The sequence below is a fragment of the Tyto alba genome, unplaced genomic scaffold (assembly GCF_018691265.1).
Source record: "Tyto alba isolate M040663 unplaced genomic scaffold, T.alba_DEE_v4.0 Super-Scaffold_40, whole genome shotgun sequence".
Classification (NCBI taxonomy): domain Eukaryota; kingdom Metazoa; phylum Chordata; class Aves; order Strigiformes; family Tytonidae; genus Tyto; species Tyto alba.
Window position 1 is genome coordinate 1,052,815 of NW_024881316.1, and position 25,541 is coordinate 1,078,355.

The following is a 25,541-nucleotide window of genomic DNA, read 5'->3' on the forward strand; positions in this document are numbered from 1 at the left end:
AAAAATGGGACAAATTGGAGTATCTCAGATTCTTGAAGACTAGAGAGTTTATTAGTATTAAATACTATATGATTTTAATACAATTATTTTGTAAGATACTGAGATTCATTGTATTTGGATAATAGTCATAGCATGTTTGTTTTTACCTTCTGGCGGCCTGTTAGATGTTGCCACAACGACAACCCCATTTTGGAACAGATTTTCAAAAAGCTGCTTCAGAATCATGGCATCAGCAATGTCAGTGACCTGCAGAAGACAACACATTTGTTTTATCTTGCTTTCAGCTTCTGCCGCAATAGATTTGCAAGTGGCTTTATAGCTAGGAAAAATGCTTGTTAGTGAAAGCCATGGAGAAAGATTCTAATTATTGCTTGGTGAGGAAAAAAATAAAAGGGATAATTAATAAGCAGTGAATGTACCACGGTCTTTCAAAACTTGCCCATTCTTTATTGCCGAACTCCACCATTTCTTTATCAATTGCTAAATGATTCCATGTTAACTTCTATTATAAAACTACAGGTGGGAGACACAGAAAACAGACCTAAACATTTAAGAGGCCTAATTAAATAGAAACAACATGAAAAAAACAGAAGACAGAAGGAAAATACACACCAGCTGTTTTACATTTCTATTACCTTTGAGGCAAAGGTTTGCAGAGGTGAATTTAAATGGTCATGGGACTTCAGAAATAAAGACAAGTAGCCAACTATACATAATCAGCTGCTGTTGAAAATAGAATGATATGACATAGATACTATTGTGTGATTGTTGCAAAAAACAATTCAACAGATGGCCCATCACAAAAATAAGCAATTTCATTGTTCTTTTTAAGTGCCTTCTATTACTGTCCATGAATAATCAAAAGGCACGGCAGTCACTTCCAGCACAGTCAGCCTCTTCTAACCTTCAGGCACAAAATACTAACAAAAAATAAAAATGGGTGGGACAAGCAATACTGGGGAGGGGGAAAAAAAAAATATATAAAAAAAAGAGAGAAAAGACGAAACAATAAGCCATAAAGTAAAATTTCTTTAAATATCTAAGTTTAGCATAACTATCTTGCTTTACCGTACCAGGAAATAAGAGGAACGCAAACCAGAAACCACTCTGTACAAATGAAAAAAATTTAGTAATTTTTTCCAAACAAAAAGCCCCCATTGTTACAACAGCATTTTATATTTCACAGGAGTTCATAAGCTGAGATCAGCAATCCTAGTAAGTACACCAAGTTTATCATCATTACACTTGTTTCTCCTGCACTCCCTCTGATTATTATATAGGCACTTGTTGCATTTTGACTTATCAAAACAGACCCCAATTCTGAGGAAATAAAAACATGGTGGCACGCTGAGAGTTATACACACTCGTTATGTAACAGATTGACAGACTGCTATGCTTTGCTGGTTTAGATGGGAATGTCTTGATCGTAATAAATCTACAGAGACACTTTAACCAGTACGATCTTTTTCACCTACTTCACCACCACCCCATCCCCATCATTCCCCCATTTATAAATGACCTTTCTGGGCAGAAAAAAATAATTACTTCTACACTAGAGACAGTAAAAGACTTAGGTTACATTTCTGACAACTAGTTTGGAAGTAATAATGTTTATAAGGAACCATACGTAAACACCAGTTTCCTTCTTCCAAAGATTTCTTCTAATTAGTTCTATGGAATGCATTAATATGGACATTTTTTTCCTTTTTCAAAACCAAACTTTTACACAATCAGTAACACACTCCTCAGACTTGTACATCTCTGATCACTAAGATCTAACATTCCAAAGAGCATATAGTAATTCACTATTGTACTATGTCTAATGTATCTGCTTATGCACCCACCTATCGATAATACATTTAGTCTGAATACTACAATTTAGGAACTTTCCCTGCTCATAAAAAACAAGACACAGAAGTTAACAATTTCTTGCATTACAAAGCAAACTTAATAGCCAAGTTTCAAAAATGTATTATATAAATCTACAAACTCTTTTGTTTAAAAATACTATAAAGCATGCTACCTTTAGAAAACAGGAATAGAAAAAATATTAATGATCACAAAAGAAATGGGTAACATTCACTTATTAATAAGAACTGCTATTTGCTGTGGCATTCTGGTATTTTCAACTCTGTTACACAAAAAAAAAAAAACAAAAAAAAAAACAAAAAAAAACAACACAAAAACCAACCCACAACTCTTGAAAGTTCTGTCAAAAAGCAAGAGCCATTTTCAGAACTGGGATGCAAATATGAGCTCTGTTTATCTAACAGCAGGCTGGGAAAGACAGAAAATTCCTACAAGGTAAAGCAGGTAGAAGACAGTAACTAAAGCACTGTCATTTCTCGTGTTTTTTACTATATCCAGCATTCACTGCAACAAGGAACAAAAGCAAAGGCTACAATTTACCAATAAGGAGAGCCTGCTAATGGAAAGAATGGAGAAATTTCATTAGCATTTAAGAGAAAAGATTTTTATGACCTAGTGCTGCTTTCCATTATGGCTCACATTAAAAAAAAAAAAAAAAAAGAAAAAAATGAAAAAACACTAGACTAATAGTTGATTTACATGTGTAAGTACCTGAGACTCAGTCAGCCACTGATTGGTACAGTTCCACGTAATGAATGACAAACATAAGCATGTATTATCAGCAATTAGTATTAGCACAAAAATAAGAGCCTATTTTTTATTAGAGGCTTTTAATAGCATGCAGGTTAGTAAAAACTCCCTAAATTGTAGTTTGCTTTAAGTCCAAGTGGTACCAATGGTACACAAATACTAACACTGTATGATCATTCAGCTTACCAAGTAGGGATTCTGTTTTCATTATCATTACTAACATAGGTTACACACCAGAAGCAGAACTTCTAATTACTTGTGTATAGTTATTTGATCACTAAACAATAACGTTTTTATTGGCCAACCTCTGTGTTCTGAAACATCAAAATTAGGGTTTTTCTTCAAAATGAGGACACATTTTCAGAACAGTTTGAGACTTTCATGATTCCAAAAAGGCTTTAATATTTAAGGTAAACTGTATGACAAAGATCAGTAAGAAGTAGCAATATTTTAATAACCTGACAGCCTGCAGCTCAGGCAAATGCTGGTAAAACACCTCCTTCAGAACGGACAAACTCAGAAGTTTAGTGCCATCACTCAGATCCTGGCTATCACACAATATTTGCAAAGAGAAATATTTAAGACGTAGTATTTTTTTTTTTTTTTAACATGACTATTTTGGAACACACAAAATCACTTTTAGAAGTACTGAAATATTTTTCTACATCTATTAGTCAACTCTCTCCTTGTTTGACAGTTCTCTAGGCTTTGCAACAAGATTCACTTCAGAGTACTTCTGTTTTGCTTTAGCCCACTGTCAAAGGAATGTGCACCCTCAGCAATGTTTTTCTCTTTTGAAGTTCTGCATTTGGTTTCCTCTGAAATATGAGCATTAAAAGTTACTTTTTTGCTGTCTCTGTTACAGTATCGCTCATCAGCATGCCTGACCTTAAGATAAATAAATAAATTCATCTTATTCTCCTTTTTTTCCAACTGATATTTGAAAGCAACCTGAAGTGCTTCAAGCTAATCTCAATAGTTTTCTGATATTTCCTTTACACACAAGTATTTCACCACCGTATAGACCCAACTTGACTTTCTATCTGTCAAAACAGACAGTTGCTTTGTCTGCAAGTCAGAGCAGCGTATGTTCTGAATCTCAAGGTCTTTCCAGTTTCATTTTAATCTAGCAGTTCTTTAAGTATGAGTGAATCAGATTACAGTGAAATCTAGTCATTATCTCCACTGGGGAAATGAGCTGCAAACATCCTGAATTAGAGATGGCTCTTTATTATCAGTGTTAATTGTGTCACCACATGAGCCGCTCTTCCAGTCACTACACCACTTTATGACTATTTAAGCAGAAGGTTTCTTATCCCAAATTCAGTGCTGTCTGCAGAATTTCAGAAAGCTGGGACTCTTCAGTAGGCAAAGCCTGCGTAACATTCCACATTATGGAAAATCAGTCAAGAAATCCATCTATTCAGGAATTTATGAATTTAGAACATTAGTATACCCAGAACAAGCAGATTTTTAAAATTCACATATGACTGCAGAGTCTTAGATACACAGTTTAAGATATATTTCTTGTATTACTTTCCCAGCTGTGACCCATCAACAAAAACACAGGTGATTTTTACAACCAAAGTGATTGATGTACCTCAAGCAAGTCAGCAGGGGGAGCAGGCAATCAATTTGGAAACAAAAACTACCAGAGTCTCTCCCCTTAAAACGTAGAAACATGGCAGTCTGGAAACACAGCTAAGCCAGGATATGAAAGGAGTGGGCATTTAGACAGAAAAGCAGGTATTTACACTAAGACACGGTAAAGCAGAGATGCCTCTTTGTACCATGTGAGCATTTGATGTCATGACATTCTCCCCTGTCCCCCCACAACCTTCCCATCTTTTCACAGTGTAAATACAACTCTCTCCATTTAGATCCTATACTGCGAGTTTCAGAAGCTCAGCATTCATGTTCAACAGAGAAAGCACAATTTATACGATCAAACAACAGCATCTGAATAAGTTCAGATGTTCACACTTGCAAGCACACTCAAACAGAAAATATGAAAAAGGGTGTTAAAAAGTGACAGAAAAAACAAACAAACAAACCAACCACAAAACAACTACTGGATGGTAAAGATATTTTAAAGCTTTTACAGCACTGGGGATTTTTTGATGACAAAAGACTGACATTAAAACAAACAGGAGACAGGTAGCAATCTTGTCTGTGAATTAAGACCTTGAAAAGACTAAGTATTATTTTACAGGAGGAAAGAAGGGCATGTTCATTAGACATCTACCTGTCTCCTACCTTGACTGATATCAACAGATACCGCATACACTGACTGGAATAGGCAAACATAAATCCATGTATGTGCCACTGCATTTATGCCTCTAAGTATTTAGAAAATGTTCAAGAGTCTGATTAATTTTTAAATTTTTTTTTTTTTTTTTTTAGAGAAAATCATGAGAATTACAGTTAGAGTTTATCTCCACTCTTAAACTTGGTTGCTAGAAATTCTTCTGCAAACAGCCAAAGTCAGAGGCAAAGAACAAAAGCACACTAAATACCTTCAGACTGTGGTTAAGATGGAGACAATGAACTTTTGCATAATGATAATTAATATATTATAGTATAATAAACAGTTCTGAGACAGCTAATGCATTTTAGGGAAAGTATTCTACCAAAATATGCTTGAAGCTCATAATTGAAAAATTCCCAGTACATAATTAATCCATCACTTTCACAAAATTTTCACAGGACTTGAAATTTTAAAAGAATACTGTTTTCTTATGTTGTGCCTCAAGACAGAATTTTTAAATGTTCTAGTGTCTTATACTCATTAGCATACTAAATAGAAATCAGAGTTTAACATGGAGCAAAACACTAAACAAAATACAGTACAGTGCCTTTCTCATACTTGTTCATGTATTTATCTGCATAATTTGATAATCTATAATTTATATTTGGTCATTGGTGTAAACTAACAATCTCTAGCAAATCAGGATAGAGTTTCTTTTACCATATTGAAATACTGAATATATCTCAAATATAGCTTTTATTAAACATCTTCAAATGAGATTGCAATTCTGAAACCATAGATTAAAGGACTACCCCTTATTGTAAAATGCTAGAGTAACTTAAAACAAAAATACCTACTGCTTTACAGCTCTAAAAATCCCCTCCAAGGGAGCTGATCATAAACTGGTTATTTTCTCGGTTGTGCAGGCTTGTAAAATAGTAGCTAGGAGATATAAATTGATCCATCCATTTCAGTAAAGTATTCGTTTAAGAGCATACTGCAAACAATTTACACTTAATAGATGATTCTTTTACTATTGGTGACTTCAGAACTAACACAGATCTGTTCTTATCTTGCTGTGCATTTTCTCTCTGAATTAGAAACCTCAGCCGACTAGAGCTGCCAAATACTGCTAGCCTCTCTCCTAAAAATTTTCATAAAGCAATTCTACACTTAAATTTGTGACGTGCTCTTAAAACAAAATTCACAAGCTGTGTAGCACAAATGAATCAACCCAGCTAGCTTGGGTAAAGGTAATTCTGTGAGTTCATTTTTAATTTTCACATTTAATTCAATAAAAGTTTCTTAAAATGGTAGTTACCTTGATGTAATCTGACACTGTCATGCCAAAGGCTCCAATAACTCTAGGAAAGTGTCTAGGTATAATCTGACATGTTATTTCCACATTCTTAATCACACTGAGGTGATTCTGTTACATTATATGAACTACAGCAAAGACCAGGCATGCCAAGCAAGTATCAGGCGACTACTCTCCCAGGCACTGTACAGACTCAGTGTAGGACAACAGTCCCTGCCCTGAAATACTCATGAGCCTCTCACCAGACTCTAACACCCCCTTGTATGACCAGTATCTAGACTGGTAAATGAAAGCACTATAAGGGGACTTATCCTGCTAACTTGCATCTTATCTCCTGGAAAAAAAATAAGCTGCTTTTTTCAAAACTGTAAAATGACTCTTTAACTTCTACAGTTGACTACTGGCCAGTAATTCAAACATTGTATCAGCAGTAATAATTGTCATATTTTAAGATTAAAAGGAATTTTTACAAAGTTTCCCTTGAAGCCAAGGAGTAATATCTGACACCTTACCTGAAATTCATCAAAACATAAGAGAGCAGCCTCTTCACTTATTTCCTCTGCTACTGGGGCAATTGGGTCATATGATCTGGCCATAAATCCTGGCTTTCTTTTCGGCAAGCTCTGCTTGAGGCGATGTATTCCTCAGTTGATAAAACAGAAAAGAACAAATATTCCTTATTTCTTTTTCTAAGATAGGAAGACCAAAATTATTTATCTAGCAAATAAAAAGTAATCCAGTCCAGTAAAAATAAGAAAGCTTCAAATTTAGTCCAAGAGGGCAAAATAGTTTTCAATACCATCCAAACAACTATTAAAAGCCCACAGATTTTGTGACTTGTATCTTCTTGTTTAGAAACATGTAAAACAAATACCAAGAAAACTCTTTAATGCTATGCACCTATACTTTATCTTTTAAAAACTAATATAAATTACAGGTTCATGACCTTAGTTCCAGTTTTACTTTTTAATTTGGCATTTTCTGTATTAATATTCGCTCTCAGTATGAAAAACCCTTACGGTGTTTACAAATTAATTCCTCCCTGCACTGCATGCTCTGAAGGTCTGCTTAGAATGCATTTAGTTAAAAGAACTCAGACACAGCAACACAATTACATTTTAAAATGAGAAGTGAGGATACTGGCACAAAATAAGATTATTACATCCATACTTTGTCTCATTGATTGTATTTCATCTGACAAACCTTTGGAAAAGAAAGATCCTGCAGTAAGAAGTTACCCTACCCTTGTTAAGACTAAGCACAATTTACAAGAAATGGAAACAGAAAATCTCAACAGTGACTCAAATATGATAGAAAAGAAGGCCCTAAAAGTGGCAGAAGTTGTTTACATCGATGTAAGCTTCCCAAGAAAAATGTAGCTGTCACAATATTTGTAAATTACAGCATTAGTTAACAATTTCATAGTATTTTAAAGTCGTAAAATTTAGAAACAGAAGCAAATTTTAAATTATCTAAAACAGTATCACTGTCAAAACTGAGTGCCTTGATCACCCCATCAGAAATTTTTCTGATGCTTAGGATGAACTTCCTTCTGTTATTTTTTCCTCTAAATTACTGATGGTATTACTAAGTTTGCCAAGCAGGTGAATTCTCATTCTCCTTGGCGTTTATACCTGAATCACTTATTGCTTATTCAAAATGCAGACTGAATTTAACCTTTACTGTTTCAGTTTTAGCAACAGCCTTCTTCAGACTGCATGTAAGCTAACCACTGGAAAACATTTAGTTAAGGATTTAACTCTAAATATACACCCAAGTCTTCTACACAATCAGGTATACAGAACCTTTGATAAAAGATACTTGAGAAATAGTATGTAAATAATATCTACTCTGCTATGACAGGCAATGTTAAAATCCTTTAACATCCTTCTCTCCTATTTTTTACTTTTTTTGCTCAAATAGTTATGCTGATTAATATGAGTATGAGAATGAGACAGACTTATTTATAGGTATCTTGTAAATACCTGTGTCTGCACTTACTCTGGTGTACATCTAGCATGAAGCCATGGAAATGGACTCTCTTTTTCCTTTCTACTTCTAAGTGAGAATAGAACATGTCCATCACCATTGTCTTTCCTGTGCCTTCAAATAAAAAACAACAAAAAAAACCCCAACAGGTAGTTAATTTAAGAACAGTATGTACTGATTACAATAATGACTGTTCATTAGCTTTGAACTAAGGAAACTATATTCTTCCACAGAATAAAGTGAAGTACAAGGCCAGACTGTTTGTGAAGAACAGTTGTATTTTCTGTTCAAGAACTTGGAACAACTGCATTGCTATTTTTCTGTTTTAAAATTTTCGTCCATACAGAGATGGCCCAAAGGTTGCAAAAATGGTTCCATATGCATGCAGAAAACATCCTTAGTATTTCCTTTTGAGAAGCAAGTATGTTTTCATGCTGTATTATTGCAATTAGAATATATAAATTCTCTCCATGGCCCCCTCAGTTGTTCCCCAAACTCTTAAATTGCATTCGTAAATATTAGTCAGTGGATAATGTTGAAAAAAAAAAAAAACAAAAAAAAAAAAAACACCTACACATGGTAACGTAGTCCAACCCAATAGCTTCCTGAATTCAGAGTGGAATTGTATTAAATAACATCATAACATGGAAGAAAACTAATCCTGGGAAACTCATGAAAGCAATAATGCTACCTAAACATAAAGCTTTTAGGCATTTCAGAATTTGAATAAATTTGTATTTCAAGAAAATTCCACTGGAATTGATGCAACTCAAACTCACCAACATCTCCATAGACATACAGACCTCTTGGGGGCTTGTTTTTTGCAAAGAGCTGCAGATCAAGAGAAAAAGAATAAATGTGAATATGGGGTCAAAAGCAAGCACATTGCTGTGGTAAAATAAGAAAGTAGGTACACTTAACCACCAAAGTAGCACTAGCTAGTAAAGTATAACCTTGAATAAATCGTTAGCTCAGAATTGGTAAGCAATCTTAATGTTATATTTGTGAGAATTCTATAAAAGAGGCCAAACACACATGCAGGGTTTGGGTTTTTTTTTAAATCATTGTGAAAATAGCCCTATCCCCAGTCGTAGCACACATGCCTTTTTACCAGAACACACACAAAATGATTAAACGTTTCCCAATCCATCATCATCAAAACAAATCCTTTTCCTCATTAAGCCATGTGAGTGGCCCTAAGAAAAGGGATATAAAATTAAGCAGTATTGTAGCATTCATAGATATATGCACTATATACCTATTAAAGTAGCTCTGCTTAAGATATAAACCATTAGGATTTAGAAAATTAGTATTGCAAAGCCAGTGAGCATTGCAGGTCTCCTTTCCCTCCCTTTTGAATCTTAAATGAAGACTCATCTCTGGTTGAACCATGATTAAAATCAATGAAAACACATTAAAAATATCTACCCACATACACATGCATGTGTGTATATATGTGTATATATAAAAGGTCATTTTCAAAGTATGTCCTTTATTCATAATTTTCTCAAGTGAGTTATGTTTATCTTGAATTAATACTGCTTAAGAATGTTTAATTTCTTAATATTACTCATGATGTGTCGTGACACCTGATGTTTTTTTCTATTTTACTCAAATATATATTTTAATGGAAAAACTTTCAATAACTTCAAGACTTCCAATTTGAAGCAGTCCTCCCGGGCCAGTATTGTGCATAGCCACTTCCAAGTATAATTCTAAAAATAAACAGTTTCTAAAAAACTGGAAATCTTAAAACTCTCATCAATTCCACGAAATTGAACTGTCATCCACAAAAACACTACAGAAAAGTATTTGGTTATTTTATAGTGTTCCACTTTCACAGTTCTGTGAGCTGAGCCAAAACAGAGGAAAATTAAAATTGCAATCCTGTGGTCTCATTTGGAGCTCGGTAATTGCTAAACAACTTGAATCTAAAGCACTTTTCAAAATATAGTGCCATGCTGAAGAAACAGGGGAGTCAGTAGCAAAACACTAATTGAATATGAAAGAAAATATATGACCAAAAGGTAGATAGATAGCGTCTCAGGTCTATAGTACCAGTTTATTCAGAAAATACGGAAGCATACCTCTTATGTAAGACCCACTTATAGATTTCATTTAGAACTATATTAACAACAAAAAAAATTGTATCATCAATATGTGGCTGGACAAGGTTTCAGATGTTCTGAAACCGTTCCATTAATAGACAAGGCTGCAACTATTTGCTAGTGCTTTGAAAGCACTGCAAGACAATTTAATTGACATACATTTTTCAGTGTGTACTTTTAAAAAGCTTGCACTCATTAAAATTACTGATGCTCAAAGTTACACAGTGAAGAAAGGAGAAATGGAAAAATATCTGAATGAGAGAGAATTTATTTATTTTTCATTTCAGATTAACAACAGTCATTTTAACAAGATAAAAGACTATCACATTCAATTTATTACATAAAGAGGCTATATTAATGTCATTTGCAGTTTCACAAGGAATGACACAAAGCTAGAAAAACAAATAAATGTTTAGATTACTGCTTTACCTGTCTTTGTAAAAGTTCTATAAACAGAACAAGTAGTAATGCCTACATTTTTATAGCTTTTTTTTTTTTCCTTGCAAAGTGTTTATTAATTACATTTAACCATTGTGAAGTTTGTCTTTTTAGGCATATTTTATTCTCACTCCAGTACTTACTGTTTCTAGAAGACATGTTACAGAAAAAGGTTTTGGCTAAAAGAAAGAAATATATTGGCTTGGCTTCCATAAAAGTCTAAATCAACTGCTTCTTGGCTTGAAAAATTGAATTAGTTTTTTTGTAAAGGCAGCAGTTTTTGAGTTATATCTAATTGCTAAAAGACAATGCATGGATACTGTGGCAGATCCAAACACATTTGCTGAAGCTGATCGTCTCTAAAAGCAAATCAAATGCCAGAACATCTCTTACCCTCTTTGAACAATTGAAGAAGTTTGTAGGAAATATTTTATGTATACTTCTGCCAGAAGTGACACCATTGACACTTACAGGATATTCACTTCCTCAGTCCTGTCAGGTATTGTATAACACTAAGAATTTATTTTTCTATTATTGGGTTGAGGTTCTTTTAACTTATATTTTATTTTTAAAAAGTAAACTTGATCGGTAGACATGTAATACTGGAACTCAGACATCCTACCAGTCTCAAGGTATTCTGCATGACCATAAAATGGATTTTTTATTATTTTTTAAAAATTCTTCTCATACATCTTCTGAAACCTGTAAGTTGCATGAGAAAAAGAGCAACTTCCACTAGGATTTCTGATAAAATCCCATCAATGCTGTTGGTTCAACTTAAACCACAGCAAACAGTGAAGAATGTCAGTGGTACGTTGGGGCAAAAAAGCAGAAGACTAATCTTGATTCTACCGAAGCACACACTCCAAAAGAAGAAGGAGGGGGGAGATCTAATGCAGAAGATCCTCCAGTCACACTAAAACAAGGATAGTCTTGTTTATTTCAAGGAGAGATGGGAGAAAAGTGGGAGGTGTAGGAAGACAAACTAAATGCATGAGCTTCTCCTCGCTCCTCACCTCCATGTTATCCTGAGGTAATTCGGGGTCTCAGTAAAATAATGTGGACAATAAATGTTCTTTTGCAACAATAACAAGATTTAATGATTTAATGCTAATATTTCAGATGTACCAAACCAAAGCTATTACATGGTGCACAAAATTTGAGTTTGAAGGGGTGAATTTGGAAATCCTTAGATGTATGTTTCGAATGCTCACCATATCCTTTCAAACACGGGCATCAAATGCGTCAAATCCCTCGAGTCCTCCAAGTTTGTTAATTCCCATGACATTCTTTGCAGTAACGTAAGGAAGTATAACTTAAGCCCTTCACCAAATTTCATTATCACCAGGACATGCTCCAGCAGAAGCCTTCTTTCCTTTATTGATAAATTGACTCATAGAATTTCCTTTGAAAATCATTCATCTGCTACAGTATTTACAATTCCACAAGAGGACACACACATTAGTGCCCCCAGATTAACACAATCCTCTCCTCTACTATCCAAATGTTTTACACATTTCTGTTTCAAAACTGCATGCCTTGTTCTGATTCTATTGCATCAGATTTTTCTTTTTTGTTTAAACTTCACTTTAATCAATCAATATCCTACCTCATCTAAAGAATTATATTGGTCAAAACACCTCATTCATTCTGACCACCTCCTATTCTTTCCTAAAGATCTTTAATACTCCACACTGTCTTCCCACCTTCTCCCATGCTCCCTACCTCGGACACCAGAAACAAGCAACTCATTTCCTGGAAATATTTACATTCTGATTTGAAAAACTTTTAAGTGAAAATGCATGTCAATACTAAGATAATTAATCAAAACATACAAAATTCAAGAGACAAGTCTCCAAACAGCAGATTTTTTTTTTCCCAAACACTAACAAAACTGCCTCTTTCTCCCACTCTTACATGCCTCCTTTTTGGTTGCTGTTGTAGCTGTAGACATTTTCAAGGTCCTGAATGGTGTTTACTATTGTTCATACCTCTTTTCAAAACATGACCTCACTTATAATTGAGCTTATTTCAAGTCATTAGTACAGCAACTCAACAACCCTTAAGATGTCCCAATTGGTATTACTTTGAAAAGCTAGAGATCTGAAACGTCTATGCAAACTCTTATGGCCTTGAACTTCAATTCAGAGGATCTCAAAATATCTCAACATACAAGGCCATGCTTTCACCAAGTTGAAGATCAAAGTCATTGTTCAAATTTGAATAATAATTTGAAAAACAGAAGCCTGCTTGGTCTGCAGCAAGACTGTTTTTTCCCCTCAAATTCTTTCTGTGCCCATGTCCCAGAAAACCTACATCACAAAAAAATACAGAGTCTTATTATCATAAAGGAAATGGCTGGTGTCCTCTGCATGTGTGTGCCTCAACTACTTATTTTAGAAAGGTTTGGCCTATGAAATATGCAAGCCTTTTGGATAAACACTGAAATGCTTCTATTGTATCTGAGATAAATATTTGTTCCCTAATCTTACTTTCACCATATTTTTAGTGAATAAAACTATTTAGATAAAAAGTGACAAATGAAGAACAAAGCTAAAAACAAAGCAGACCATTCTTGTAATGGTTCAGAAGTGCAAGAAGTTTCTATTTCTGGAATAACTGTTATTTTAGAAGAGGCTTCTGAAATTCTACCACAGAAGAAATCAGGCAATAAAATAAGGAATATCAGACTACAAAAGAGGCTGACAGAGAGAGGCTTCTCTCTCTCTTCCCCCTTTTCTTCACTGCAACCTCTCAACTACGTTCTCTTCAATGACACAGCCAGGAAAAATAAGCATGCTTGAAATGCCAAACACAACTATTTTTTATTTCTAAAAAGCTGCCAGTAGATTCTTTTCAACACAGGTGATTTCATACTAAAAGCAGGTTAGTCAAGTTGCTAGAAGCCTCCTGAAAAAGCAAAAAGTCAATCTACAAACTACTATAATTAAAACTACTACTACTACTACTACAAACTACTACTGATTACGTTTGACTTATTTCCAAAAAGTCCTTAAGTAATTTCAAATATATCAATTTGTTTCATTTACATCTATTAAATCTCATTAAGTACAAAACATTAAGGAAAACCCATCCTAAATGTTATCATAAGAACAACTGAACAACTATAGCATAAGATTTATCTTTCACTTCCCAGCATATTCAGAGTTACAAAGTACCAGGCCTTCGTGGGAGAAGAGTGCCAACAAGCTATTCACATATACAGGATTTATCTGTGCCCTATAGCATTACTGCTTCCTGGAGATGCCTTCTACTAGTTATGTGAACTATTTCCAGTCATAAACCTCCACAAATCCTGTTAAAGCCAGGCCAATTCTACAGAGCAGTACTCAGCACCTCTTCTTGGCACAAAAAGCCTTAGTTCTACTCTTCAAAACTGCACCACGTCTGCAACAGCATCCCTACCCTCAAAGTCTATCACAGAAAAATATGTATTCTGCTTACTTAGAAAACTCCCCGACAGAGGCAGACATACGACAAGCATCTGATGCCACTGCCTACAGCTGGTACAGTGCCTGACGGCTATGATTTTACCAACTACCTATTCACAGTTGTGACTCTTATTCTGGGGAAAACCTTCATTAAGGATGTCAATTACAACTTTGCTGAAGCAAAACCTGGCCCACGCTAGAATTTAAATCATACTTTATTTGGCTTGATTTTAACTCAAAAGGATCTCTGAACTGGCAAGTAACTTCCTCAAAGGTAGCAGAAGAGAAACAAAGTTGTTGCTACTTCTCCATCATGAATCATGATTTGATTTAATTAGAGAAGCTAGCAGGCCTCAACATTTACACAAAACTCACTGCTCTCCTCCTTTTCTGGGGTTTTGATGTATGGCACGGCACTACAGTGCTCAACCTGGTTATCAATGTTCTTAAGACTTCCACAGAGATCAAGCTTTAGAAGAAAAATCTAACTGCAACAACACTTACAGATAATATAGCGAGTAGCTCTACAGCTACTTCTCATTGACTGTGGCATTAGTTCCCAGGTATCAGCGAGCCATGCAAGAGTTTTTAAGAGCGGGTTTAAAATTAAAGCATTGGACTGAAGCAACATTAAATGGAAGAGCACATAGCTTTACAGGAACTAGTGAAAGCCACATGCTCGACCTAAAAAATGGCATTTGACTTTTTCCTTTTAATAAAGCATCAGTCAGTCAGGCTTTACTGTGATTAGCTCTGTTATATGGGGACAAAGTAGCATCACAATTTCCTAAATAGAATAAGATTGGTATTTGTTCTCTGCAATAGAGTCTTTCTTCCCTATTCATGCTTCCCAATCAAAGAAACTGTAAATAACAACCCACATAATGCTTGATCTACAAAGCCATTACAAGACACCTGCTTTAACAACTATAATGATTCAGGGCACTACAGTTAACACAAGTCAGCTCTCAAAACTATTATCAAAGGCAGCACTTTCAGAACAGAATATCCAAATGTCCAAAACAGTTTACCAGAAAAGATCAAAATGCTCTAGCCTACTGATCCTCAGGTTTGACAGTAAGACCGACACCTTCATCATAACATTTTTTCTAAAGAATTCAAATGAATAGAAGTCTGGCAGTATGTCCAAAAGATAATGCAGAAACAAGCCACATAACTGGCTTCCTTTTGAGTGACTTCCTCTTTTACAGTCCAAGTACAGTGTCTAAAGACAATCTTGAGACAGGCAACTTAAAAGTTAACAAGCCCAACACCAAAGCTTAAAAAGAAGCCCAGACTGATGAAAAACAAAACAAACCAACCAACCAAACCCCAACTTTTTACATCCAGCATCCTCAAGATACAAAACTCTGGCCTCCTATATTACACTTACAGAAGTAGTTTGGCAAGCTGAATCCAGCTTGATCTCCTGTTTTTGCATAAGTATAAGTTCTCATTCAGTCACACTGCCATATTGCTTTGGATACCAAAGAAAAGCAATACTATTTTTGAAAGAGGAAATTTCTGTTTTTTTATTTGGTACTTGCCCAAAACAAATCAGGAAGGCTGGTTTAGACTCAGGAGTTAGCCTACAAAGGCATCAAGACAACATGGATCCACAGGCACACACCTACATACAATATAAGTGTTTTAAATTATCATAAACATACAGTTTTCAGACTATAGCTACCATTTTTACCCTGTTTTTATGTTTTTAATAATTTTAGTGAAAGAAATCCTGAAAGAAAAAAGGTAAGTAATGTGCTGAGCTGACCCACCAGCCACAGCAGGCAAAAATACACCCCAAACCATTGTTTGGCTCCAATTCCCACATCAGAGTTAGAATCACTGAATGATTTAGCTTGGCAGGGACTTCAGGGGATTGGATGGCCAAATGCCCTGTTTAAAGCTAAATCACAGAATATCTCAGGTTGGAAAGGACCACTAAGGATGATCAGGTCAACTGCTTCCAGAACAGAACTTCCAAAGACACTCTCACTACCCTCTAGGAGCAGTCTTGCCTTAGCACTTTGCTTCCCGTTCTTAACCACTTTTTCCTTCCGGAGTGCCTGATTTCTGCTCCATGCAATTATTTCACATTCAGGTTTCTTCTCACTGTATCTCAATAAAAGAAAGTGCTCCTTTCCAGGTGTTTAGTCTGCTTCCTTTCATGAGGAGACAGGAAGACATTTATGGCATTTCCAGTCAAGCATATGATTAGCAAAATACACTATCTCCAGCTACATATATGAGTTTAAAGGATCCAAGGGATGTTGGAGGCAGTCTGATAGGCAAGCATGTGTCCCAATGCTCTGCACCCTGCTATATTATCTATTTAAAACAGGCACATTTATAACACAGACCATTTACAGGTATAATCCTTGTCCTCATAACAAAGTTCTCTTCACTACTTTCGCCATGCTTTGAAGCTCATATACATCACAAGAGCCTTAGAGTGGTAACTTCTCATTTAGTGCCCGAAGAGCAGAGGACAGCATGGTATTTAGAGGCACCTGAGTCCTGTAGGCTTTGGCTCCCATGACCTCATGCTATATCATTTAAGCTCACCATGCAATCAAAATGGAGTATTTGTGCCAGGTAAAGGGAGAATTTGGGGTTGTAATGGGGAGTATATGGTTAGGTAACAAGTTCAATAGAGTTAGATATTTATATTTATGCCCATGAGATGAGGTCTGTTGCATAACAGATGCTGAGAAAGGCTGACATGGAGGACATTTGCAAGGTCTGCAGCTGACAGCATACATTGACTGTAAATGTGAAACCTACTTCTGACACAAAAATGAAAACAAAAGTGGTACAAAAGAAAGAGAGAAGGAAAAAGGAAAACACTCAGTGGCTGGCTGGGAAAAGCAGTGACAGCTTTCCGACATCCTCCTCTTAGGGGCAGGAAGGTGTCTCTCCAGTGCAGGCAGGGAAAGTAAAGATGATGATGGCAATGAATATTTTGCCATGCTTTTTTCCCAGCACTATATTTTTATCATCGGACTCAAACACCCTATTCTTGTTGTTTCCCCTCAGCATGTTTATGATTATTTGCGCCGACTGGAGTACGTTAATCAGGTCCAAATGAAGCGTATTCACTGGTTGTTCAGCTTCTGTGCAAATCTATGATTGCCTAGTATTTACCAAGTAATTAAATGTCTTATCTACTTTGCTGGGCACTATGGTTTTCTAGGATATAAACTCAAATCTACAAAACAAGAGGCAAGGAGAGCTGACGGGGAATTCTCACACCACTTCTAGTTGCTTCCCATGAGAATCTGACATAACAACGCTATCAAGACTTGCAGGTGCAAGGCCACAAGAGCAACAACCTGAGAATAACAGCATGAGAACAAGACATGAAAAATACTGCCACAGAGGCTCTGGAAAACACTGCTTCAACAGTTTCAGAAAAAAGTTACAGAGCTGAAACAGCAGGCTCTTCATGTTACTAATGCTAAGGCACTATGGTTGCTAAGACACTGTGCAACACAGGTATGTCTGAATTTTTGTTAATACTTTGAAAAGCAGCTGTTGCCCGCAAAAATACAAGTAGGGTGCAGCTCACACCTCTGCCTTCTTTCCTTACCCCAGCTGGAGACTAACACCAGAAAGAATGGACTTTTTTTTTACAAAAAAAAAAAAAAAAAAAAAAAAAAAAAAAAGAGTCATGTCTGATCTATATCACAATGTTTTGCAATGCTAAATTATTTAGCTTGGATTATGTAGACTCTGATGGATAATTTCACTTGTATTTATGGAAGATCTCTCAGAATACAAAACACCAATGTTTAGTATATGTAACCCAAACACATATTTGTTATACCAGTGATTGAGAGTCAAAACCTGGTCTCTGCTATACCAAATGACATTTTGGGAAAGGCAGACAGTGGACACAACCAAAATCATATAATATTTTCTTACAGGATTATTTCAATAATATTTAATTTGGTTGCTTCTATAGTACCACTGGAATTTTACAAATAAAAAAGAAAGCACAGAGATCCAAACACAAACAGTGATCTACCTGTAAATACCCAGCTGCAAAAATGAGACTTGTGTTAATGATAGAAATTTATATATCTTTTAAGCACATTCTTATAAGCAAATATAAATGCAAAAAAGCATTTTTATCATGATAAACCTTACCTTTGAGAAAAGATTTTTTGAACTGATGCTGTAGCCTTTCAGGCTCTCATGCAACTTCTGCAGGTGCTGTACAACCCTTCTTTGTTGATCATCATTCCTCAGCTCTTCTTGCTTAATCAGAAAGTCATAATGTTCTAAAGGTCCACTGCAAACCAATAAGGCTCTGGCATTAGCATCTGTAGGAGTACCAGGGACTGTCTTCTCATCTGCCTGAGCTGTGTATGCTGTAAAATTAAAAGCAGATTATTAAGAGAGAGTTTTGAAAAGCATCCTCTCACATTCATAAACAACACACTTTCTTAACACTTTACTCAAATACATATATACATTACTTACTTATACAACCAGTAGAGTATATTACCTCCTTGTTTTTCATCAAGTCAACTTTTAACTTTAGTAGTAAACACCTTTAGTAGAATGCTTTAACATTTACTCTTATTATTAACAAGCACACACACCAAGAAGCCCTGCTGGAGAGTTGGTAAGATTTGGATGAGCTGTTGCAAGGGAAGTTTTTTGGTTTGTTTTTTTTTTTTTTTTTTTTCAAATTGAGGCAAAACTATTTAAAAATTCCATCAAAGTGCATTTCTCTGAAGAGATGAATCCTTTGGAGACAGTTGGGCTGAATCAGACAGAAATAATTTAAAAGCCATATAACAGGAAACCAAAGCAGGAGTTTTGTCACCAAGTTTAAAGAGGCAAAGACCACAGTAAGCAAGGCAATAACTGTGAAGCCTTACAATGCCAGAGACGGTTCTGCTGGCGTTATCTCCTGCCTACGAGAGACAAGACTATGCCCAAGCAGGAATTATGTTTAAACTATATTAAAAAAAAAAAAAAAAAAAGTCAGAATTGCCAGGCATAAAATGAGGTATAGCTAGGAAAGGAAAGAACAAAGATTGCAAAGAAGGCTTCCTAAATTGCAAAGATCAGAAATCTAACAATGGAATATATTGAAAAATTGTTTAATATCTTCTTTGCTTGTATTGTAATTTAAAAGACTAAGTATAATTACATGTGACACAATTTGTAGCAACAGTAAACGAAACAGGTTTGAGTAGGAAAAATGCTTATCAGACTACATAGTTAGATATTTTTAACATTGTGAGATCTAAGAAAGTTCATCCCCAAATGCTTTACATAAGTTTCCTAAGCAACACAATGGCCTCCAACAGCTTTCTTTGAGGCCTCATTGATGGCAGGTGAAGTTCCAAAACACTATGAAAATTAAAGAGTTTTTGTCTTTAAAAAGAAGAGAAAGGCGAATCCAGAAATTCCTTAAGTCAGTCAACACAACTTCAGAACACTCAAAAATACTGGAACAAGTACAAGCAGGTGTTTTTTGGTTTTGTTTTGACTAAAGCAATTAACAATATAACAACATAACAAATAAAAGGCAACACCAGCTCCTGGGGAACAGTGTGAGATCAAAAGTTTACCTCTGTGACCAGGTAACTTGCTTGGTGAATAGAGGAAAAATATCTTAATTGCAGTAACAGTTTTGTCATTGGGTCCCATAGCATCCTCATATGAAGCCGTAAAGTAAGTTGCAAATGAAATTACTCTTGAGCAGGTAGCTAGAAAAACTATACGTAATGAATAATTACTACAGTTAAACTAGATGTATATTTGCAGTAGAGATTCAGAGAGGGCTCAGAATCTCAGCTTGGTGCAATCCAGAATTTCCATTCATGACCTGTATATGACAAAATAAAGTACATGGACTGGGAACACCAGTAAGGATTAGTCAAGATAAGGCTGCACCGACCCTGTAAGACAAAGCAATTCTGATAAACTGGACAAAGAATCTAATACAAATAAGATGCAATTCAAAAGGGACAAAGTATCTAATACAAATAAGATGCAATTCAACAGGGACAAAGTATGGTGCTTAGGGGAAATTAATAACTGAACTTAGAAGGAGAATGACCAGCTAAAGAGCAGCTTTGCAGAAGAGGATCTGGGGGCTACAATGGATCACAAACTGACAGTGAGACACCATCATAACACTATCAGCAAAAAAAAATAAAATAAAAAGCTGCAAGTACTCTAACGTATATATATGAGGGGCAACATCACCACACATGAAAAAATTCCATTCTATTCAATACTGGTACAGTCTGCCCTGGAACACACTTTTCAATTTTCACATCGTATTTCATGAGAGGTAAGAACTAAATGGGAGAAAAGATGATTTAAAGGACTATTTGTTAAACCATGGGTCACAACCCACTGAGAAGTTGTAATATGCACAAGAAAAATTTTAAATTGTTGTAAGAAACATAAAATGAATACAGTTATAAAAGAGAAGGATAAAACTGAACAATTAGCTCAAATTATGTTTATGCAAGTAACACCTTAGTTTCTCCAAGCGAGGCAGTCACTGTTTATAGCTACAGCCAATAATTACATCAAATTCTCCTGCCCTAAAGGAACTGAGTTACTGCTATGAATTAAAAGTAATTAGCTCATCCCTAGCTAAAGAGATCACAAAAAGAGTCAAGTTCAAAGTCTCTTATTGCAAAAATTTGAGTAAAGTCTTTAGAGAAGACTAAAGAAAAGCACATAGCTATCTCCAGATGCACCACAGGGTACTGAGAAAAGGAAATAAACCTTATTTATACATTTACCTTAATAACTGTAATTAAGACAGTGAAATCAATAGTCTAGAAGTTGTAAAACTTTCACAGATGGAGAGTGAATTTGAAAAAGAAGTTTGACAAAAATCTGTCAGGAACAGGTCAGAGAAACCAGACCCACCTCCGAAGGGAAGGGGAAAAGGCACAGATGGTATCTCAAAAGTTTTTCTTTTCAACCATTTCACTCCTACATAAAGTCAACCTCTGTCCTGTGATCTGTACCTCTAAACTACCCATGCCTTCACAAGGCGTAGAGCTTGATGGCTCCGAAAGCTCCAATGTGAGGGACAGACAGTGCCCTATTACACCATTATACCTATAAAGCCACCAGTTCCTACTGCTTTCCCCAAGACTGGAGAAAAAAAATAAAAGCCGACCTAGGGAAAGAAAGGGTTTAGGGCTCATAACCTTCCTGGCCATGACCAAAGCACACCACCAGGACTGCTCAGAAGCATGTTTTTTGTCTCAGATTACACGTACCTACAGCTAACCATTCTGCAAGTGGAAGAAAATACTTCGTCAACACATGACAGAGATGGAATACGCACAAGTGATGACAGAGGGTGTCGTGGGACAACTTACTCACTGTTCTCTTAAAATAATATTGAAGGCTGGGATTTAAATATGATGGGAGTACACTATAATACGCTACCAGGAGACAGCCAGTAACTGGTAAGTGATAAAATCAAACTTGTAGCTGCAAAACAAAGGCACATGCTCTCAAAAGGTATGTAGGAGTTTTAGAGGTAAGTCAACAACAGAAAACAGCTATTCAAGTGACAAACTATCCTAAGAGACAGAAAAACATGCAAGTCTTCCATTCTGACCTGTGTTTTATGCGACAGATTGAAAAACCATCCTTACAAATATGCTTCTGAAGTCATCTATTCCCAAACTTATAAAGAAAAGGTAACTAAAAATTTTTATAAATAGCGGAGGAATACCAGGCAACTACCTTCCATAATTTTACATAATGGAAACTACTGTTAGAATAGGTAACACCAATGATTCAGCGCATTAATAGTAGTCCTACAGCCTTCTCCTCCATACAACAAAAGGTAAGTTTTTATTTATCTCTTCCTGTTTCATTATCTAATCATTTTGTTACATAAACTGTTACTCGATTTTTATTAGCTCCCTTCTGAAATCTTTAAGTGTCACACACAGAAAAAGCATCTTCTATCTCTATGTAGTGTTCTAGATACAACTACAGAAAAGCTCAGCGTCAATTCATTACTCACCTAGCTTTACACAGAGCAGTGTAAAACTACAGACATGTGTTTATCCAATAACCTATCTTTCCCACCTCCAGGGTGCAGGACAGTGTTGGATGTTACCACATGTAGCCTGACCTTCCCTGCTTCTTTAAGAGTTGCCACCAGATTGCAACTTTTTAGTAAATTCTTATTCCTAAAACATACATATTTAAGTGTAATCTCACAGTAATTCAAGACATAAAAATAGCTCATTGCATTTGCCTTTCTGCTTGCCTATTCAAGGATCACAGACTAAGCTGCAGTGAAGACCTACTGTGATATACACAAAGTCCTGCCTTGGAGAAACCCAAGGGGAAAAAGTCACCAGAACCAAAAAAAACCTTAAAATATAAATGGTTAATGAAGATGCCATCTGAAATTATAAAAATCTCCTTTAAAGTATGAAACTTAAGACACCTTCCATAAACTGGCATTAATTGATCACTGCAAAGATAAGTCCCTATATAAAAACATTAAAAGTGCAGACCTTCTGCTCTGGAAAAGACTCGCAAATTGAAAAACTAATCAGTAGGTTGTCAAGTTTTCCTCCTGCTACTTAGAACTGATGTCTGAGATGACACAGGGAAAAGGTATGCGAGTTTCAATGACACCACTTATGAAAGCAACAGTCACAGCTGAGGCAGGCACTAGAGTTATTTATGTAAGAAGACAATCTGAAATGGAAGCTAGGTTGTGGCATATCAAAAACTGATCTTGACAGCAGCCGAGAGGTTGAGAGCACAGAAGGGTAACTGAGATAAACACCATTCACCCTGGTAATCCTTATTTTTATCCTAGTAGTTCCATTTCATTATGTAACGTTTTCAACTATAAAGTCCAAAATCTGTCAGAAGATAATTTCCATTACAAAAATCCTAGCATGTCCTTGTCTCCCCCATATTTCAGGGCCTATGAAAAGAAACTGGACTTCCGTGATATGAATTTCATCTTTGCTATCTTTCCATGACTGCAGAAACTGACACCTTCGAATTTATTAATCTGTGAGTTTTCAAGTAAGGCAAAAAGATTTAATGTGAATTTAAGATGATTATTCGCTTCTGGGAGAGAAAAGGTATTGTACCTCCACAGACTAATTCAAATTTTGTCTGCAAGATCTCTTACTGCTCTCAAACTAAGCATCTTTTAAACACGTAATTAGAATGGTAGATCTTTAACGGTGTGAAAAAGAAAAACCATGACAGATAGTTAATATCTGGCTAAAGAAACAAAGATCAAAAAAATGGACCTGAACTCCTTTTATTGCAAAAGTTAAGTCATGCTTCAGATTACAATATTCACCTCGCTAGAAGGTGACTCACGTAACAGTAAACATGAAAACTTGTATTAATTCTGGAAACAAAGCTGAAACAAGCACTTCAGGGGACTGCTGATTAAAAAAAAAAAAAAAAAAAAATCACCTTTAATCCTTGTGCTGTATGCATGCTTCAAACCATTCCCTCATGGGATTGATCAAAAATAGTTTTCATTCATGGAGATTAAAGCTAAAGACAACATTGAGTTTTCGAAGTATAAGGGAATTTATCTAATTATCCCTGAACTACAGCCAAGAGTTGTGTTTGATTACAGCATATTTTGAGGAAAATATATTCCGAAGACAGAAAAGATGGAGAATTAACCATTTCCTCTGACACTTTACTGTAATGGTTAAGTACTGTTTGTCTTAAACATTTCCAACAGTTAGAGAACTGCATCTAATCCAAACTCATGTAGGTTACAACTGCACCAAAGTTAACAACCCCGGAATCACCCAACTGTCACCTTTGCTGCAGTCACAGTCAAGCTGAAATAGCTTTTGCTAAACCAGGGTTAAGGCAACATACAGGAATCACATCTGTTTCACTACTGCCCTGCAGACAGAATTCTACCTTGAGAGCTTTTCACAAACACTGGAATCTGCGGGGGTGTGGGGGGGTGGGGGTGGGGAAGGTAATAGAAAGCAACTTTTAAAAACTATCCTGTTTTCAACAATCCAAGCTAAAGTTCGGAATAGTACTTTGGGTCACAATGAAGCCAAACTGCTGCGAACCCCCAAACCCTTAATGTAAAGCTGCTAACATTGCCTATGAAACACAGCTGCCATGACAGAAGAAGACTGTGAAGTTAGAGGGCACTTTTATCAACAGGCAGATACCTCACTAAACTCATAATTAAGCTCATAACAGAACTGATGCTAAATCTTTCCTTCTTATATTGATACCACAGTGATGGGGAAGGGCAACGGTACAGTTGTAGCTCCAAAGGTTATTTTCCTGCAGGAGAACAGGAGTGAAGGTAGCAGACCAGAAAAGACATTTTTTTTTGTCTGCTAGTACCTGTAGATAATAATTTCCTCTTGTGTTGTGGACTGATTTTTTTATCAAATGTATGTACAAGTTTTGCAGAATCAGTCTCAAACAGGTAAACTGCCCCATGGTGTATAAGGATTTGGATGAGTTAAGCACATGCATAAACCTGCAGAAGAACAAAGACTTGATGTGTAAGCTTCTCATGAAAGAGATCATGTGTTGGTTATAAAGCAGAAAACACATTTATAGTCCTATAATAACACCAAACAATTGCTCCTCTCAAAATATTTTACAATGCTTAATGAGAAGAATAGGAGAGGAGGCCATCTGAAAACTTTCCAGTGCTTAATAGAATGCTTAGAAAAGCAAAGTCCAACCAACCATACTGGGGGGGGGGGGGGGAGGGCAGAGAAGAGGCTAAGTTATCCACACAAATTGCAAACGTTAGACCAGTATTATATAAACCAAACAAACAACAAAACACACCTGCTGAAATGAGTTCAAATCAGAAAAGACAGTTTGCAGCTAAGGTACAAAGACCTGGACTGTCCTCCCATCTTTGTCTCATTACATGACCTTAGATGAGTCACTGAACCCCTATATAGCCTTCTTGCAATCCATTCATTTGGGCAGTATATGAAGCAGAATTTAAGCTTCTAGAGAAACATGAATTGGAACTAGAGTTTTGCTTTTTTGCATACATGCTTGTGACATTATTCTGAAATAAGATTACTTGTACTATTTCCATGCACACCCCATTTAACAATCTGACCCACAGATGAAATTAGAAAGAGACAGAAAAGCTAATTATAGTGAAATTGTAACTTCACACAAATACTACTTGTGAAGTTTTTTTAATTAAGGAAAAGGTACAAAAGCATGGAAAACAAATCACAAAAACAAATAGAAGACTATAAACCGGTTATCATAAAAACAAGATTATAAATCATTTCAATTATGGCTGCCCATCCCTGCAGTTGTCGTCAACATACGTGAGGACTACCATACATGAAGGC

At 35.8% G+C, this 25,541-nt stretch overlaps 1 protein-coding gene across 4 annotated transcripts in view; it reads right to left on the reverse strand.

Moving 5' to 3' along the window:
• The window catches only part of AFG1L (AFG1 like ATPase), a 70,576-nt gene that overhangs the window by 43,572 nt on the left and 1,463 nt on the right, over positions 1-25,541 (reverse strand). For 2 of the 4 annotated variants that reach the window (XR_004408982.2, XM_009964793.3), the window contains exons 1-6: positions 19,764-20,326; positions 18,325-18,548; positions 8,954-9,005; positions 8,187-8,288; positions 6,698-6,828; positions 147-246 (exon numbers count right to left, since the gene is read on the reverse strand). Coding sequence is in view for 3 of the 4 variants with exons in the window: in XM_009964793.3 (XP_009963095.3) it covers positions 147-246; positions 6,698-6,828; positions 8,187-8,288; positions 8,954-9,005; positions 18,325-18,548; positions 19,764-19,842 (688 nt within the window). In the remaining variant the exon portion in view is untranslated. Of the gene's footprint in view, positions 1-146; positions 247-6,697; positions 6,829-8,186; positions 8,289-8,953; positions 9,006-18,324; positions 18,549-19,763; positions 20,327-25,541 lie in introns of those variants that run through there. The other 2 variants (XM_042803431.1, XM_042803430.1) reach the window with 1 other exon arrangement.